General features: G+C 34.4%; 2 protein-coding genes and 1 long non-coding RNA gene across 3 annotated transcripts in view; 2 read left to right on the top strand and 1 right to left on the bottom strand.

Annotated features, from left to right (window-relative positions):
- On the top strand, positions 1 to 14,390 carry LOC136800567 (histone-lysine N-methyltransferase EHMT2-like). Its single transcript, XM_067057226.1, has 27 exons — positions 1 to 129; positions 398 to 850; positions 1,031 to 1,120; positions 1,275 to 1,427; positions 1,522 to 1,635; positions 1,805 to 1,880; positions 2,701 to 2,771; positions 2,909 to 2,972; positions 3,084 to 3,160; positions 3,335 to 3,444; positions 3,627 to 3,677; positions 3,895 to 3,969; positions 4,055 to 4,153; positions 4,346 to 4,453; positions 4,850 to 4,971; positions 8,688 to 8,726; positions 8,867 to 8,930; positions 9,589 to 9,677; positions 10,758 to 10,806; positions 11,124 to 11,219; positions 11,524 to 11,604; positions 11,988 to 12,138; positions 12,482 to 12,609; positions 12,863 to 12,979; positions 13,426 to 13,490; positions 13,995 to 14,080; positions 14,310 to 14,390. Exons 1-27 carry the CDS (start codon positions 78 to 80, stop codon positions 14,315 to 14,317), a joined length of 2,688 nt encoding a protein of 895 aa, XP_066913327.1. The 5' UTR covers positions 1 to 77; the 3' UTR covers positions 14,318 to 14,390.
- Positions 14,391 to 15,961: 1,571 nt separating this feature from the next.
- LOC136800561 (calumenin-B-like) lies at positions 15,962 to 19,460 on the bottom strand. The gene is made up of 7 exons (XM_067057222.1): positions 19,135 to 19,460; positions 17,947 to 18,146; positions 17,456 to 17,628; positions 17,013 to 17,073; positions 16,731 to 16,819; positions 16,420 to 16,509; positions 15,962 to 16,060 (listed from the first exon to the last, which is right to left on the bottom strand). Exons 1-7 carry the CDS (start codon positions 19,305 to 19,307, stop codon positions 15,962 to 15,964), a joined length of 885 nt encoding a protein of 294 aa, XP_066913323.1. The 5' UTR covers positions 19,308 to 19,460.
- LOC136800566 (uncharacterized) overlaps positions 15,991 to 19,469 on the top strand; it is a 33,539-nt gene continuing 30,060 nt past the window's right edge. The window contains exons 1-2 of the long non-coding RNA XR_010845724.1: positions 15,991 to 16,082; positions 19,188 to 19,276. This is a non-coding gene — a long non-coding RNA (uncharacterized lncRNA). The remainder of the gene's footprint in view (positions 16,083 to 19,187; positions 19,277 to 19,469) is intronic.

Below are 19,469 nucleotides of genomic sequence, written 5' to 3'. Positions count from 1 at the left end.
CATTCTTTATTATTAACTATTGTTTTTGCTGACAGATATCTAATAATATTTTTGTCAAATCCACAACTCGTTTCAAGATGAAGAGAAATTTTGAGTCCATCAAGCTTGACGATGATGAAGACGATGACGGTTTGATTTAAACTTTTGTCACTTTTGTTAAAGGTTTCTTTTCTTGTGCCTGAAGAGTTTTCTAGAAAAATTGGTAACTGGACTATTGGTAAATGAACCATTAAAAATATTTTAGATTTGTTTTTTTTTTTCAACGTAAGATAAGAGCTTATTTTGATTTTCTTATAAAAAGAATTGATTCGTAAAACATGAGCTTTACTAGTTATATGAAATGAATATCTGGATAAGCAATGCAATCCTTAACATTAAAACTTACGTCTATTTTCAGTCTTAATTGTGAGCTCTTATAAAAGAGACCAACAGAATCCTGCGTCACAGCAAACCACTACATCATTGACATCTGCAACACCAGCAACATCATCTACCATAACAACTATCACCACTTCGATCCCTAAAACAATAACAATTACACTTGGGTCTTCTTTAAAGGCACCTTCAAGTGCAACAAATACACTACCTGGGCCGTCGGGCCTTTCCCATCCTCCATTTAGACCAGTGCAAGTTTTTGCAGGGCCATCAAGTATACGCAGTGGTTTGATGTCTTTCAATCCTGGATCATCTGCCTCTTCCCCTAAGTCATCTTTCTTAATCAACTCTATCCGAATGGGACCACCCTATCCATCAGGCATCAGAAATCGTATTCCTGTTCGACCCCCTGTTCAAAAGTTCCAACCTGGTCCAGCTAGGCCGTTGAGCTTCAGACACAGATTCTTCAATCCTCGTAAATCAATTTCTTCATCTTTAATTGTTGATTTCTTGCATTAATTTCTTCTGTAGTTTTTTATTATTTTACAGCAAGATTGGAAACACATTTTTGCTAATTATTTTTTGTCAACTCAGGTCAACTGTATTTGATTATTTATCAGGAGTTGTTCAAACTTTTCTATTATTTTCTCGATAGAGGAAACATCGCAACCATACGTGTCAACAATTGATTTATTGGATACTGACTCAAGTGGTGGTCCATCTACTGATCACAGTTCTGATGGTGGTAAGTTTAGAAAAATTAATTAAGTGCAATATTGGCTCTTTTTTTATAATTTTGAAGTTCTTTAAAACAAAATTTGAAACCAGCTTTATAAGATGTGAAAATGGCTCTATTGTCTTAAATTTATGTATTGATTCTTTCATTACTTTACTAAAAGAGGATGACAATGCAAGTACATCATCAAACACTAATGATGCACCGCCTGAATCAACTCAAAGTAAAAAATCCACTCTTATTGACTCAAGTAAAAAAGCTTCACCAGATCAAAAGACCAAGAGTTCCGGAATGAGATCGTCAGCATCGTCAAAAAGTAAGTATAGGAGCAAAGAAATGTCATAAAAGATTACTCAATACATAACCTTTGTTATTTCACAGGATTAAAGAATTATTTGCTTTTCTTCTAGTAATCGAACCAATCATCATCGAGGATTCCCCACCGAGCAGCCCTTCTTACAGCCCAGAATGCAGTCCACCCCACACCAGTGAAGATCAAGTCAAACCTACACAAAATAAGAAAGGTGTGGTATTTTCAACAGCCTAATTCTTCTCAGCCGTTTGATTGGTATTATTGTAACAATACAACAAATCAACCTTTTACGTATGACAATTCAAAAATCATTTTAATCAGATGTTTACACCATAAATTATTTTTTAAACAAAAATTCATTCGCTTTTATTATTTTGCAGTGAAAGTGGGCATGGGAATTACATATGGAGCTCAAGCTGAACCACAAGTTGATGCCATCAGTAAAGAAACAGAAAGGTAAGATCTATATACTTTAATGGGATCGATTTTCCCAAAATCTAATTCCAATGGAAATTTGGAAAGGTCTTATCCGGGAAATTCTTTAGAACAAAACTAAAACAATGTCCGATAATAATTACTTTTAAAATGTTCACGGGCGTCACATAGAATGCAACCCCCCCCTGGCTCTTAGGGGGGGCTAGAACCTAAAGTTCTGGCTGGGGGCTCTTTTTCCCTAAGATCAGGGGGGGGCTACTTACTCAGGGGGGCTATTTGTTTACGTCTGTCGACTGGGGGCTAACCTAACAACTTTTTCCAAGAACTAAGAAATTTTTCTTTGTACATTTTAGTATTTTGTTTGTGTAATAATGAAGTCGTACTATTGACGTTTGTTGATTAGAATTTCAAAAGAAGACATTATACATTTGGTATCTCTTTAAGAGTTCAGATTTTTAAGCATAAATTAATTTTTTTTTTGTATTTTGGTAGGGGGCTGTCTATTTCGAATTTTGGTGGGGGCTAAATCTCAGGGGGGGGCTGAACCTTCAGGGGGGGGGGCTTCAACCCCTCTGCACTCTATGCGTCAAAGAAACGCTAATAATGTGTATTTCAACAACCAGTATGTATAATTTGGCAGTATAAAGACACAAAATTATGAAGATTTGTCTTCTGATAATGCCATCCATGCAATAAAGTTTCCTCCATATCTTAAAATTTTGCGGATGAGCTCAACGAAAATTTATCCCATTAATAATTGGCTACTTTGGATGACTTGCTCAAACAATGACAAAATTATTTTTAAATGAATTTATATTTTAATTTCATCTCATTTTTTAAGGATGCTTCAAAATTTGCTACCAAGTGAAGAAAGTGGTGAAAATGATGAAGAACTATCAAATCTACTTAAAAGTAAGAAACTTTAATAATGCACTTTGACATCCTTACCGATTTTTTAATTGCCGATTTTAAACAACACAAATTAATGAGGTTTTTCATACTGTTTTGAGTGATATATTCTATTCAACCATGTATATTTGATTTTTTAGCTGGTATGAATATGATTGATCCAGAAGATTTGCTTCAAAAGATGAAGCAATTACCAAATGATAAGTGAGCTTTTGTTATTATTTTCAAGCTTATTAAACTCACTACATTCGTGATGAATCGTTCATGCAAGGCATACTTTTTAAGAATTTTGAAATATTTCTCTTTCTTTTTCAGACCAAAACGTTTGTACATCAAGGGGTTGTATTCGCAAGCAAAACATGGCAATATACCAAGAGTGCTTTCCTTTTTATGTAAGGGTCTTATTTCATCAGCAAAGTAATTGTATCGATGTGGTCTTATGTTGTTTTCCTATTAATATGTAGCTCATTTTTTGACATGAGAAGAAAAAGTTTAACCTTTTTTATTTGAAAATATTGTTCAAGCTTTGGCTATTATATGTTACCCTTTTTATTTTTTCACTCTAGATGGTGGTACGAACCCTTGTGGAATCGTCAAAAACGAAGAAGGAAAAACTCCCTTACATATTGCAGCAAGCAAAGGACATCTTGAAATTCTTTTACTTTTATTGTACAAGGTAACTTTCTGTTATTTTTTCTGTCGTCTTTCATCACTATAAAATAACAATATGATAAATTAAAGCAAATTAAAGAATATTCGCAAAATTTGTTAAAATTATGTTTTGATCAAGGTGTTAGATTTTTATTTTTATCAACGATTAAAAAACTTATACTAATTTTGAAACACATTGCTGATCAGGCTGGCAAAGGAAAAGTCAATGTTCAAGATCATCACAACAGAACACCGCTGGTAGGCTATCCTCATTCTTTCCTTTGTTATTCCTTTAACCCTAAAGAACTGTTCCTTGATATTATAGGATAGGTTAAGAAATTTAGGTTAAAGGTGTCAAAGAGTTTGCAAAATGCTTGCTGAGCCTCATACTATTGTAAGGGTAGACTGTCGATAAATGCAAAGAAAATGACTATCAAACATTCTACCGCTCCTGCTTTTCTTTTTCTTTTTTCAGTACATGGCTGTCGATAAAAATCACATGAAGGTTGCCGAGTTCTTGGTAAAAGGTGGAGCAAATATTTTCTGTCAGGTAAACATTTCATAATTTTAAAGTTTTTTTCGATTTTCAAGGTTTTGCTAGCAACTAAATGTGATTTTCATCTTTTGTTTTTAAGACAACTGAAGGCACAAATCTACTTCATGTTGCATCTCGAAGAGGCAATCTCTTGGCTGTCAAATGGTTGATCAAGCTAGGTGTTCCGGCTAACCAGCAGGTTAGAAATTTTACTTAGAAGTATAGTTAAATCTGAGGAGGTTGTGGATCAGGCAAACGTCTTGTACTTTCTACTTTTTATTAATTTATATTATGATCAAGATTCGTATCAACTATATTTTAGTACTGATTTTGCTAGGAGACGAAAATAACTCTAATAGCTGGATAAAAGAATACCTTTTGAACTTTCAAGGACAATTTCGGATGGACAGCCTTAATGTGGTGTGCAGAGTCGGACAATAACAGCTGCATAATACGTTATTTAATCAAGCAAGGAGCTTTAACCAACCTACTAGATAACGTAAGTTTTCACTAATTATTATTTTCAACAATCTACTTATTAAGACCCTTTTACTCAACCTAAAACCTAGAATTTAGTTGGACGGCGTAATTTCTCCACTTAAGAACATTACAATCTGCCCAAAGAGAGAGAGATTGGACTATTCTTTATCCCATGGTAGCAAACCTTTATGTGTTGTCTATGCTTGGGTACATAATAAGTGGGGAATGAGGGAAAAGGTTATGGAAAATACCTGAAAACACAAGAAGTGGATTTTCAAAGAACTTTATAATCAGTGGTGAAATTGAAAATAAGTAATTTTTGTATGTAATAAATCTAATCTCAAAATATTTCATTAAATTTCGTTCGAATCATTTAACTTCTAACAGCACCTTTTTCTTAATTTTTCTTCATCAGGAAATGAATATTTGTTTGCATTGGTCAGCGATAGCTGGTTCATTCGAATGTGCTAGAGAACTCGTCTCTGGTTCTTCTGATCCGCAAATCAACGCAAAAAATAAATTCGGAGAAACACCTCTGTAAGTCTCTCCTACATTGAAATGATTAAATAATCATTTAAGTTGGTTTCAATTGGCAAACTAGAATAGGTGGATTAACAAGCATACGGGAAAATCGGGTCGAGGCTCAACATGCTTACCAAACTCTCTAGGCCATTTATTCTACGAATTTGCTACAATCAGTGACAAAATACTTCGCACAAAAGGGAAATTCACCGGGAAGTTTTAAAACCACAATCGATTTGAAAGTGCTCTAAAGTAGGCTCGAAGAGTTCGTAGAGTTCGATTCGTTCGCTCGAACTTCAATTTTCGAAAAATGGTAAATTAGCCTAAAGTGCCAATTATTTATGGCACTGATTGTAGCAATAACAGCCTGATAAGTTACAAACCACATGGTTAAAATAATTATATCTGTAATATTGTATAATATCGCGTGTTACTTTTTTGTTTGAGCCTTTGATATCTGAAACAAGAATGCAAAAGTTGAAAAATTATTTTGAAAATATTTTCTCAACTAAGGCGAGATCAAATTAATTTGTTGTTTTACGGGCCAAACTAACTAAATAAGAGGGTCGGTCGATCGGGAAAAAAATGAAAATAAAAGTAGAATTCCACCTATAAAATCTCCTAAAAAGTACGACAAAAATGCGAAATAGAAAATAAATAGACACTGAAAGCTCGAATTCATGGATAAAATGAAAAATTGAACATAAAATCCTCAAAACCTTGGAAAAACTACCAAAATTTTGAAAAATTGGACAGTCTGTAGAGCAATGAAAATAAAAATGTGCTACCAAAATCAATTTTTATTATATATTTTTATTTCCATTTTTGGAATTTCAGGGTCGGTTGGGCCCGTAAAACAACTAATCAAATAAAATTGGTCTCGCCTAATAGACATAAGTTTTTTACTGATAAAGTATCTGACCAGAAATGTGTCGTGCTCTCTTAAAACGAAATAAAAGACTCAACAAAAATGAGCAAAAATGAGCAAAATGATCGGAATATCATTTAAATTTTTTCTCATTTTAATAATACAATAAATTCGTTTGAATGTCTGAATACATATAACTTGGATACTTATATTTAAAATAATAATTAAAACTAACTTTACATGTTACACTTCTTTTGCAATACTCAATATTTTACTCGTTCCGAGATTTAACGGAACAATCTCAGAACTCGTAAAATATTTTTCGTGTTGCACTCGAAGTCATGCGATAACTATTACATATTCTTGGGCTTATGTGCAAATTGGTGCATTTATTCATAACATAATTACTTTCAAATAATCTTAAGCTGAACTCAATTGATTTGTCTCTGTTTTCAATTTTGTATATTAAGATGTGCTTAAAAGCGTTATTCTTATAAAAGCACGTACTTAACTGTCTTCATGGGTAAAATGATCGGGGTCTAATCATAAGAGTACTGTTTTTTAATGATACATCCAGTGTTTTCCAGCCACCCCACATGATTCCGTTTGCAAAACTAACTACTGCAGCATTGGAGCTATATTTTCCATTCATAGCCACAGCATGGCACCCTTTATGCCACCACGGTCCAAATGATTGTGCGCAATTCATAGTCGGGTGAATGTCATTTTCAACTTGCGCTGTGGAGAATTTGGAGCCGTGCATACTGCCCATCCCGTACGGATAGTTTGGACTGAACTCTGTCAATTCCTCTTCGAAAGTGATCATATAACCTTGGGACTCATCCTCCACTCTTACGCCTAGCATTTTCTTCATGGCTTCAACACCATCATAACTTTTTGCCCAGACAAGATAATCATACTTTTCTGAGGTAGTGAGTAAATTCAACCATTTGTTTCCTAGCCAAAACTCATTCTCAACGTCACCAAATCCCTCTCTATATGCAGCCCATTCTTCGTTAAAAAAGTCCACGCTGCCGTCAAATCTTCTTTGAAAGATCATCCAACCACCTCCATCTAGAACCATATTACAACGAACTTTCTTCCGAAACTTGCCCAATAAGTTGACTTCATACACACCGCTGGTACGCTCTCCTAATTGGTACCACTCAGCGCAATCTTTTGGTAGAGCAATCGAATAGTACCTCACACCCGGATTATCAAGCAATGGTAACAAGGTGTTGTAGATCTGCTGGTAGAAACGACAACCAGTGAAAATTGTAGATTGCCAGACTTCAAATGAAAAGCATTTTGATGAATAATGACAAACACTAAAGCATTTTTGATATGGAGCACCTTCAATAGAGTGGTATGGTGTCCCCGATATTGATTTCCCTGTTGCAATTAAGTCGTAGATTTCTCCGGATATTTTCCCAAGAAGGAGAAACAGCTTTAGAAACAGTAGAATTGCCATACGTTTGCTCCTCATTTCGCTAATGAAATTTTTCCACCTATCTTTAACATGTTTATTTTCGAACTGTTTAAGAGAAAACCATAATTTTGTTATCACCTTGACAGTTCAATACCCTTTTGCTTTTACTATGAATCGGTCTAAAATAGATTCTAGTCCCCCACTATTTATTAAGTATTTATGAGTCATTAGATAACCCCCTGTTTGTGCAGGTTTGTGTCAATAGTTAAAACAAACTGAATTTTAAATGAAGTATCGCTGATTGAGATCTGTATGTGTGAATAAATTCATAGAATGGGCTTTTCCAGAAATAGTCCGTGCCCTCTGTTGAGGATATCGGATATCCAGGGGGTTAACGGTTTTTGTTCAAAAGTGGATATCCAGGGGGTTAAATATCGACAAGGGAGCAGATATCCAGGGGGTAAAGTGTCTTTACAAGTAAAAAGTACGATATCCAGGGGTAAGTATCTTTATAAGAGAGGATATACAGGGGGTTGAGCATAATTTTAAGAGTGGATAAAGAAGGATATCCAAGGGGTTCGATACTTCGAAAAATCAATATCCTCAACAGTGGGGGTAAAATTCTTTTTTGGGAAAGCCCAATTTCTGTACAACTATCTTCTCAGGAGATTTGAGTGGCAGAGCAGCATATGCATTTCGTCCTTATTAGGACTCTTTAGCACTGCATACTGCACCCTAGCTAGGCAGATGCCTACCATCTCTATATATTATTTTACCATATAAACTATAACTAGAATATGAGTCAAGCCCTACTCATCAAAAAATTGTTAGGAAAAAAAATCACTATTTCATATCTTCTAAGTTTATAAATCTGTCGATAGTCAAATGGTTATCTGACAACACCTGCTCTAGAAGAGAGGGATTTGTTTTTCCGACTTTGTGATATTTATCAGAATTAAACATTAATTTTTTTAAACACGGTGATCCACGACATTCGAACGACATGTCCTGCATAATTATTTTGCTGTTTTCGAATGAAACTACTGACGTCTTCAGTGTGGCAAAAAGCATGAAGCTTATTTTTCAAGATGCTGGTATTCATGATATGCACCACTGGAGAGTCCTGAGAGCTTTTAAAATTTTCCACCCAATACGCCACTTAAACAATAGAAAAAGTGACGTATTGGGTGAAAAAGAAACAGAAAAGTTGCATAATTTCGTGAAGTCATTGCAGTGGTGCATATCATGAATTAATAGGAAAACACAGTAATGCTGCTTCAAAATAGGTTTTTAATGACCCATATATATGTGAATAGTGAAAATATGTAATATCTGTAATTATAGAAAAGAAAAATATTGATGAATGAAAAACTAAGCCCAATCCCCTAGAAATTAGTCTGATTGTAAATGATTTATTTTATTCGTCTCTTTTAGTCATGTTGCAGCGAAAGGTGATCATTTCAATGTGGCACAGTGAGTCTTTTAATCGGAAAATTTCTTTATTAAGGAATAAATGTCTCTTCTAAAAAGTGTTCGAAACAACTCTTTGTTTGAGACAAAATAAGGGGACGGAGACCTGTAGTTCTATAAATAATGATTTTTTTACGTTTTAGATTTCTTTTACTGAATGGGGCAGATCCGAATATTAAAAACAAACAAAATTGCACTGCTCTGGATGTAGGTAATTTTCATTTTGATATCGCTTGAACTTTCATTCGCCAAACGATAACAACGCCCATAAGATAATGCGGCAGTAGTTAGGTGCAATGAACAAAGCTGGCATTGATAACTGCGAATACAATCTTTTTTATTAAAGAAAATTATAAGGGCTCAAAATCGTTGAAAATAAGTTGATGCTGAGCCTAAATTTCAGAATTTCATGCAATGTTAGCGTCAAAGTCTAAAAAATTTGACATAAAGCTTAAAATGACACGATTTGGGTTTACAAACAAGAACGGGATAAGAACAATTTAAGGCTCAAAGTGTAAGAATAAGAAGATAAGAACAGCCGAGACAAAATAAATATTTACCGGTTCTTAAAAAATACCTTCTCGGGGAAAACTTCGTCGTGGAAAAGTGACTAAATTTTGGCCAAGTGACGAATATTTTTCCCCGACGAAAATTTTCCCCGGCCTTAATGCGTTTACCAACTACCATCAAGTGACTAGTCTAGCAAGCTAGATGACTAATTTGTACATAGTAGAAATACAACAAAAAGTAATGAATGGAACAATTTTAGTCGTCTAGAAACCTTTGTGCACTAACTCCAAACAAAAGAAAAGTGTCAATAGTGACGAGTTCGACATGATTTTGACACAACTCTTTTTTGTTACAGGTCTGTCCATCGAGTTCCAAAACATTTCATTGTATTCGGATACGTACTGAAGTTGGTCAAGAGAAAATCAAACCGTATATGTACTTGAGGTGCCTGATTTTTTTAATAGCACTTCATATTTCACTCTCAGTCCTAATTCTAGAAAGAATTTTGTGTCTTATCATCATAGGGTCCATCCCCCAGAAATTTTGGGGTACCTCAAAAAAAAATGTTAAAAAAGCCAGGTACCTGGAAGTATTCTTAAATTTAGGGGATACCTGATATGTTTGGGGGTACCTGCATTTTCACAAGTGGGGGCGGGGTTGTTGTGTTTGTATGAAGTCACGGTGGCCAGCGACCCTTGAAACTTTATACCCTTGAAACCCTTGAAATGCCAAATTTTGTGGCCATTTTCAGCCATTTTATCTTTCAGAAATACAATTTTCCCATTGCGTGGGATACAAACATCAGTGAATTAAATGAGAAAACATACTTTTGGAACCCCTGAGATTAAAGGGGATATTCCACGCTCATTCTTAAGGGGTTTACCCTTTAACCCGTTAAGTGCAACTAGAATTATATGAGATCGGCAGGTCTGGGTGATAGAATGGGTGGTTGTAAATATGTCAATTTATCAGCCAATTTAAAGCACTGAAAATCAAAGATTTTCTCCATCAGGCGGCCTTTACCACAACTATAAAGAAAGTATCTGTTGAAAAATGATTGGGGCTACCTAATTATTTTAGGGGTACATGAACCCTGGAGTACCCTATGCTTATTTATTGGTTAAGGTACTTCATCTTTTAAAAAAGAATCTTTGTCGACTGATTTTGGTCGATTAACTGGTCAAGCAATTTCTTTTTCAGCAAATACACTGAACTACAGGCAAAAGATCTATTCAGCTGATCTGCTACCATAGCTTTTCCCATAGTTTTTCCTTAATCAGTGTTGCAACTTTTCCGTCTGTAGACGGATATCCGTCCAGTTGAGATACAAATATATCATTTCCGGGTTTTTGGTTCAAATGACCATCTAATCCTAAGGTTTCCGTCCATATTCACAAAACCTAGTTGCAACACTCCTTAATAATAAGTTTTGGTCATATTTTTTAATAACCAGCAAAGATACTGTAGTATTTTCAGGTGCTTAAACCATTATGATTTTGAATTCGCTTTCATTTACAATTTCAGCGACATTTCAATGGGGAAGGAGAAAATTCCAGTCAGTTGTTTAAACGAGGTAAAAATTATCTATTCACCCAGATTCACCTGCCCTTTTTAGAAACTGCAAAATTGACCAGGCAAAATATTTGAATTTAACAGGCTCATATTACTTGAGTTTTCTTTAAACATCAAAATTGGCTTAAGTTTTTGACCATTTTAACTCAATTTTTAAGTTGATAAAAGTTAACTTGAAAGAAGAAATTTGACGATTTTTATGCTCGTTATCCAAAATTAACAAAGCCTTGATCTTCAATGAAATTGTTATGAAATTTCAGAACTGTATCTCCATGTTTTTCTCCTCTAACTAACTATCATCGTTTATTGTTCATTAAGGTTGACGACGAATCTTTTCCTCAAGATTTCATTTACGTTGTCCACCCTGAAGAATCGAAGAACGTATCTGTGAAACGTGGTTTCTCTACCGTTAGTGTAAGTCACATGACCCTTGTTTAACATTTCCTTAAAATGTATAGGGTAGGAGACTCGGGCCAGACCGGCACACTCTTGATAAAATGACCTTTTTTCATCCTCCTTTTAAAAGATTTTCCATTATTTGTAATCTGTGTAATTATTGAAAATCTCATTTCTCGACAGTCCTACCATCGGTTCATTTATGGGTTGATTTATTCTTAACTTTTTTAGCCATGTAAAATAAATCACTCGTACAATTATTCTCGAATTGCACTCGTTATCATGTGATTACATATACTAATTTATTCTTCACTTTTTTTAGCCATGTAAATGCAGTGGGACGTGTACAGCGGAGTGTAAATGTGTCATACTGTCAGAGAAAAATAAATTATGGTATTCAGAGGTAACTCTAAAAAAGATCCTTGATCTGCTTATATATTTTACAGCTTCAATTTACGACAGGTTTGATCTGGTTTATAAGATCTTTTACATACACAATAGCAATATATTGTCAGGTATAGTTGTGAGTACCGGCAATATATTATAAAGTGCTTACAGTAGTATGTCGAAAAAGTGTCCGCAATATATATTACAAGCTCGATATTGCAATATCCAACAATATAGGGAGATTGCTTACAGAAGGCAACTTCTTTCTTTTAGGTTTACTTCGTACATTAAGGTCTGCAAACTATATTATTGTTTGCTAAGTCTAAAAAGCCCTGAAAAAAATACTGCTAGATTCTCGAAATATCAATTTCTTTTTGTTTATAATTTTTATTCTTCTAGGATGGAATACTTGATGTTTCGATATTCGATGAAGAGTCGCCAGTCCTTTACGAATGTACACCTTTGTGTTCCTGTTGGAGTTATTGTCCCAACAGGGTGGCTCAAAAAGGCATCAGATTTCCTTTGCAAGTCTTTAAAACCAGGACTAAAGGTATTTGCTCATTTGAAAAAATTGAAATAATAACCAATTCAACCGGACTTAAACCACAACTTCTTAACATCGCTAGATTTGGCAAATTATCCCGGAAAACAGCATGTTTGTACGTACTAAAATATACATCTCAAATAATCTTCAACAACGTTGTTTATTCATTACAGTCTCCATAAATTGAACCTCCATAACTCGAAGTCTCCCTAACTTGATAAAAATATTTCTGGTCCCTTATCAGTAAACAAACAGATTGCCTTTAACTCGAATTTCCATAACTGGAACGCATTTCGATTCAAGAAGCCGTTTCTGGTAATGAAGACTGTATCGTACTTTCCGCTTTCAGGTTGGGGATTGCGAACATTAACACCAATCACACAAGGCTCCTTCATTTTATCATACATCGGGGAACTGATCACAGACGAAGAAGCCGAAAAACGAGAAGACACGTACCTCTTCAATCTTGATTTGAAGGTAACAACTCAAGGATTGCTTTTGACTTTTTTACAGTCATTCTAGGGTATTCAATCTGATTTCACGTGCTTGGTAAAAGATACGTTTTTATAAGAACATACCGCTTAGACATAAAAAATTAATCTCAAGAACCTATATTTTCAGGCTGGAAAGTGAAAATATTCAAAGACTGGTAAATTTCTTGACGTCCTTAAATAAAAAAACGCATAATTAAAGTAACCTGGGCAATAGACCTGTTTTTACTTTTACATAGACTTCAGGAGACGAACCAAATTGTATGGATGCGCTAAGGATCGGTAATTGTGGACGGTTTATCAATCATTCTTGTGATGCCAATATGAAAGCTGTTAAGCTCTTCACACACCATAGGGTAAAGAAATGTTTAACTTTTTTTGCTGTTTAAGTCAATACTAAACTTGCGTGTGTCAAAGTAGCTTAACATTGACGAACTTGAGAATTCTTGAAAGTACTTTTTAAAAATATTGCTCAATAATAAGTCTGTGACTTGGATTATTTAGTATGGACCAGCCAGGGGAGACAGTTCATCTTAACGTTTCCAGACCATCTAAAAAGAACGACAAATAACTGTTAAAATGTAACAAAAAGAACGACAAACCGTAACCCTAACTATCAAAGAACGACATTTTTACGCATTTTATAAGCATGCATATAAGTCTCTATTTAAGTGAGCTAGAAACATAGGATGAACTAACTCAGGGACAACCCACTACTTTGTGCACCACAACGGAATGCCCCACCTTTTCACGACGGCCCAAAGATTTCATAAGAATACAACTCTTCTCTTCTGTTTCACAGGATGTGTCTTTTCCAGAAGTGGCCTTCTTTGCTTGTGTTGATATCCAAGGAAAAGAAGAATTATGGTAAACCACGTTCGTTATGTATATACTGTTTCCCACCTCCTCCGCTGAGCAAGAATCTCAGAATGTCTGTCTGTCTGTTCTGGTAGTCTCATTGTAACGGGTGCACCAAAAATAACTATACCGGTTTGTCAAGATACTTTGAGTTCACGAATACGAATTTTGTGTTGGTTCTTTTTTTATTATACACAGAAAAAAACCTAACCTAAATTTCGGAGTATAAAACTTTAAAATCGGTTTCGTCAATCAAGAGTTATGTTTAAAATTCTTGGAATTTTGACCTACTCAAATCTCAAAATGGGCTTTTCCAGAAAAAATTTGAATATGGGGGGTTGGAGGATATAACATTTTTTTTTAGAAATTTACCCCCATTACGACTTTTGACTTTTGGCCCCTGGACATTTAAAATTTCCCTCAAACAGAGCGGAATTACCCTCAAACAGAGCAAGTTCATCCCCGGGAACAAGACAAATTTTGTGAATGAATATCGCTCTCCTTCGTTTTCAGTTTCAATTATGGAGACACTTTTTGGGACGTTAAAAATGAGAACGGGCAGTATTGTAAATGCATGTCCGAAAACTGTCAATATAGAAGTAAGTTGTTGATTTATTTAAGTTTACACATGTTAAAAAATTCGTCCGTACAATTTTCTTGTCTAGTTGTTTAAATTCCTCCTATAAATTGGAGTTTTAAAAGAACTCGGGGTTATTTATGTGTTACCTCAATTACGAAATAGTGTCTCCCGTTTTCCTTAAAGCCATCGTAAAGTCTTAAATTCTGTCTTAGATCCTGATTTAAAGTTGAATTCATTTTTCTTCCCAGGGCCCTGATGAGAGCAGATGGAGGTAGATATTTATTACAAATAAAGAAAATATTTCATACCCCTAGATGATAGTAAATTTCATTTTCTAGTTTTCAGACAGTTGAATGGGAATCTAACATTGAAAGCTTTTATATAAACTTCCCATTTTTTAAGTCGTGTCGAATATTAAGTATTTGAAAGAAAGTTATGATTAGATAGTAATGTAACATTTTAAAATTTTAAAAACTTTCAATTTCAATTTTCAGTCACTGTCGACAAATATGTAATTTTGATGATAATTTTATAATGCCTTAACCCTATTAGCCCCAAGCTTTTTTGACTTTTGTATCCCCAGGGGGGGGTAGAATCTACCACCCTCGATTATTTTCGATCTAGAAGAGCTATGGCCATGAAATTTGGTACAGATGTTCTCCATCATGATACAATTTTCCAGGAAGAAAAAAAAATTTGATTACGTCATTCAAAAACTGATGACGTCATCACAAAAGTTCCACCTGTCGGAAAAAAGCCCAAATATATGGTTTACAAAAATGTCTATTACAGTCGAACCAATAAAGATATTTCAATTCTGTTTGAAGATTCTGAAAGATAAAAGACTGTTCTTTAACATAATTGCCGGTTTTGCAAATTCCATGAAGAGTTTTTCTTAAAATCTATGCTGAAGATGAGTAAAATTTTCAAAATTTGATGACGTCATAAATGATGACGTCATCATTTTCAAAAATTTTCTTTTGATTTTTTAAATTTGTATTATCAATGCCTATCACGTGTCAAAATTTGAAAATGATTGAATAAATAGTTTAGAAGTTATCAGCACTTTAAAATTTTGAGTTTTAAGCGATTTTAGCTGGGTTTTATGTCATGTTTCACAATAAAGTCATAAAACCTGATCTGGACAACCTATGACCCTAAAATTTTGCACAAGTACTCTTAGTAAGATTTTATTAAAAGTCAGAAAGTTTCAAGTCGTTTGAAAAATTTTTCTCCGAGATATAAACAAAAGAACTCCAGCGTGGTAGATTCTACCCCCCCCTGGGGCTAATAGGGTTAAAAGTTGTGGCATCCTCCTCAGTAATTAAATGGATTCTGAATTTTTAAAAGATTAATCAACAACTAAAGTATATAATGTATTATATTTTTACACCAAAGTGTTTTTTTTAGTTCAATCTTTTTATTTGCGTACATATTTATTTGTTAGCCATTATTAAATTTATAAGTATAGTGTAGATAGGTTTTTAACACAATATTCAGTCTCATTAAAGCAAATTAGTGTTATATATATTATATTTCATCAAGTAACATTTTGATAGCAAACATTTTTAAATGAAGATAACAACGAAAATAATTTTGTGTGACTTATTTGTATTTTTAAGATCAATCTTTCCACATGGCCTTTCCTGCTGTAATATGTGACCTTTGTATGCTCCCAGTGATTTGTGTCGGGAAGGATTTAAGTGTCTTTAATTGTAATATAACCCAAGTACTGATAATGAAACTGATTGTTTACTTTGTTTTCTATGTTTTTTAGAAAAAATAACAAATGCATCGTAAAAATATACAATTTTGCTCAATATTATAATGAAATGTTCAAGAATTATATTCATTTGAAGAAGGAAGCTCCTGGCACCATCATTTCTACTGGTTCAAAGATTCAGAATTCATCATGTAGCATTGTTCCAGAAATGGTGGCTTTACTTCCCACAAAGACGAAATGGTTATGAACTATCTCCTTCACTGTCAATTTACCATCCTTCAAAAAGAGAGATTCAAAGGTAAGACGGATACATTTCAGTGTTGAATCTGGGGGGTTTGAAATTTATGACGGAAAGTGTTATCAACAAATGCGCTAAATGCGCTAAAATAATCACAACCAGTTTCCTTGTGACAAGCTTGAAATTTTGTCAATGCTGAATTTTTCAAATATATCCTACATGGACTATGTATTTTGGAAATTGAAGCCCTCCCTTAACGCCAACTTTGATTTTGAAAATGACCATTTTTGTCGAATAATTTGTGTCTCATGGCTTAGCAGAAACATAAATGTTAGAGATCAAGATTGGTCAAGAAATCCAAAAGAACTCCAGCCAGAAATGGAAGTAAAATAAATACTTGATCATCATCTGCAATACGAATCAATTCTTTGGCTTCTAATTCTGCTTGATCGAAAAATTTTGGTGTCTTCCATAATTTTACTTCATCCTGGTGAAAGAGATGTGATAAAAATAATGATCGATAGTAGAGACCACACTATCCATGGCATCTTACATACCATACCTCACAGCCACACACACGTAGTTAGTTCAATTGTAGAAAGGATTTTAGAAATATTTTTGACCAGGGCTGCAAAAAAAACTGCCAAATTTTCTATGGTGATAGACATATCAATAATTTGTGAATTCTAAGCCCATTTACGACTCTACCTTGTTCAGCCTTCCATCTTTATCTAAGTCATATTCTTCATGGAATTTCTTTTCGTCCAATGGTCGCATGGCTGGCATAGCTATTGCTTCTGAAACGAAGAAAAAAGGTGATTATCGAATATCTTTATAGCTCAGTCGCCGCTTCAGTTGCCGCATACTAAATCATGTTTCTATCTCATTTTGCTTTACTTGCTGATCCGAGTTGTATCAAAATGCGATAAATGGGCAATAACAATAAAATAATACGCTCCCTGCGGTAAGAATTATTTATTTTGTACTCACTGAGGTATTCTTCCAAGGAAAGGAAACCGTCTTTGTTGATATCATAATGTTCAATTTCCTCCTGAACAACAGATAAAGATGATTAATACTCAATAGTCATATCAAATTATCTGAAGGTGCAAACTATTGGACACACCCTATACCGAACTTAGGATATGTTTTAGGATGTAATTTGGAGTTGTTTATAACAATGGCATCTAATACTTCAGGTTACCACAGTCGGACTTTCTTTAAAATATAACTTGTGGAAACTTGCGGGGGGGTCGTGTTATAGAAACGACTTCAACAGAGCTTAGGCTATATCACTCATTAGACATCAAAAGACGCTCAACATATATTCTTCTCACTCGACCTAAACAATGATAAGAAGGAACAGTAAATTTTGTCCCGTATAAATTCGAGAATTCTGCTTCGGAGGCCTTTATTATGCAATACACGCTTACGTATGCAACCACATCCACCATTTCTGCATATTTTGTTGGCTTCGAAAACATGTGGAATTCTTCTAGATTTAGCGCCCCATCCTCATCTATATCTGCATATTTCCAGCGTCGTTGATCACGCGCCAAATATTCTTTAAAATTCTCCTTTATTTCCTTTGAAAGTCCGTCACTCGCTATAAATGATTACATTTACTAAATATCTTGCATTTTATCACTAGAGTCTAATTTTGTCGACTTATTGATAGAGATTCGCCGATAACTTGATTGTGACTGTCAAAATATTCGAGTGAGAAGACAATATTAGTAGAAAGGTTCTACGCTTCTTTATAAGGACATGTGGCTCAAAATGAGAACAAATTCGGCATAAGATTCCAGAAATAACTGACTGTAAGAATATAAGGAACATTAAGTTTGAAATAATGAAAAAATAAAAACAGCCTGCGTAAGCCAGATTTACTGATTGTTGTGCGTAATTTACAAGTATAGTTCACCTGTATTGTTCAAACCATAATATCTTTCAGTGTATTCATCCCATGTTAAACTGTTATCAAAATGAATGTCCAATTCACGAAATTTGAAGTCGATGTCCTCTGAGTCCAAGATAGAAGTGTATTTATCACGAACCCAGATTTGTAATTCTTTGGAAGATATGAAACCATCTTTATTCATATCAATGTGTGGAGCGAGTAACCTGAAATTGAGAGTATATGTAGATTTAGGTTGAGAATATGTACCAAATTTATCCGTTGGATTAGCTTGTCACTGGTTCTATGCATACACTAAATTTCGATCGAATACCAGACACTCTCAGTAAAGATAGTTATTTTCATCAATTACGTCACGAACATCACTTGCCTCGTATTCAAACAATTGCCATGGTGATTATGTCCCTTGAGACATATGATAGATTTATATGAGGCAAATGATTTTTTTATGAATAGAAAGTAGTTATGATAAAATTCGCTGGGAGTAATCCACCATTACAATCATTTCAAAACGAGGCAAGTGATGTTCATTAAGTAATTTATGAAAAGGTCTATTGTCACGAATCTATATAACAGACCCAGTGGTATCCACTATCTGGAAAAACAATTACTAAATACTCGTTCTATGTAAGAAAGGATATACAGGCGAAGGTAAACCTAATTTCCAATCAATTTGTCAAGATCAAAGCAGTAGAATTCGAAATCAGTATCCTTTCAAAAAAACAGGCGATAGCCAAACCCTCTTTCGATTTAGCTCATTCAGGTTTTCCTCACTACACACAAGCTAAAAAACAGCCCCTTCTCACAGACCCGGTGGGAATTTATCAGCCAGTGGGCGTAAAAATAACGGACCAAAACTCGATGGGGATTGATATTCCTATGTTTTTTATGGCTGGTGGTTTGAATTCCATTGTTTTCTAGCCAGAAGATTCAGTGGGGATGGAAAAGATAGCACAATATTTTGCAGTGGGGATTTGCTTATCTGATTATTTTCAGTGGGGATAAAAATCATAGTATGATTTTCCACTGAGGAAAATATTTTGGCCAATTCTTCCAGTGGGAAAAGGGTTCCCAGTGAGTCTATGAGAAGGTGTTAAAAACCTCTCACTGGATAAATGAGACACCGCTTGTTTCTTAAAAACTCCAAGAGTTCTCAATTACGTTACATACTATTCGAGAAATAAGCGAGTTTACCTCAATCTACGAACGGACTCTTCAACGGATAAATGATCATATTCATCTTTCAGTTTACCAAGGAATGCTTTGTGATGTTCATCGGACCCAGGCCTCAACCCACCACCAAAGATTCCACCAATCATGGTGCAGAATACCAATGGTAAGAACAATACAGTGCTTCTTCGATACATCTTGTTCTGCAAAATAATGTATACTAAGATCTAATTTTATATTTATCAGGTCTTAATAAACTTTTTACTTTGAGTCAGTCGATACCAGTTGCTTATACGATATTCCGAACAGAAAAAGACCAAGTCAACTGTTCAGACTAATCATCTATTTAACACGAAAAA

Source organism: Clytia hemisphaerica, unplaced genomic scaffold (genome assembly GCF_902728285.1).
Source record: "Clytia hemisphaerica strain Z4C2 unplaced genomic scaffold, Clytia hemisphaerica genome assembly, whole genome shotgun sequence".
Lineage (NCBI taxonomy): Eukaryota > Metazoa > Cnidaria > Hydrozoa > Leptothecata > Clytiidae > Clytia > Clytia hemisphaerica.
The sequence above is the reverse complement of the archived record's forward strand: the minus strand, read 5'-3'. Positions and strand labels throughout refer to the sequence as shown.

Coding starts and splice junctions, on each gene's coding strand:
- LOC136800567 (XM_067057226.1), top strand. CDS start 78: ATGAAGAGAAATTTTGAGTCCATCAAGCTTGACGATGATGAAGACGAT. Junction 3,445..3,626: donor TTTTACTTTTATTGTACAAG/GTAACTTTCTGT, acceptor ATTGCTGATCAG/GCTGGCAAAGGAAAAGTCAA. Junction 4,972..8,687: donor AAATTCGGAGAAACACCTCT/GTAAGTCTCTCC, acceptor CGTCTCTTTTAG/TCATGTTGCAGCGAAAGGTG.
- LOC136800561 (XM_067057222.1), bottom strand. CDS start 19,307: ATGTATCGAAGAAGCACTGTATTGTTCTTACCATTGGTATTCTGCACC. Junction 18,147..19,134: donor GAGTCCGTTCGTAGATTGAG/GTAAACTCGCTT, acceptor TCTCAATTTCAG/GTTACTCGCTCCACACATTG. Junction 16,510..16,730: donor AAGATGGAAGGCTGAACAAG/GTAGAGTCGTAA, acceptor CTCTTTCACCAG/GATGAAGTAAAATTATGGAA.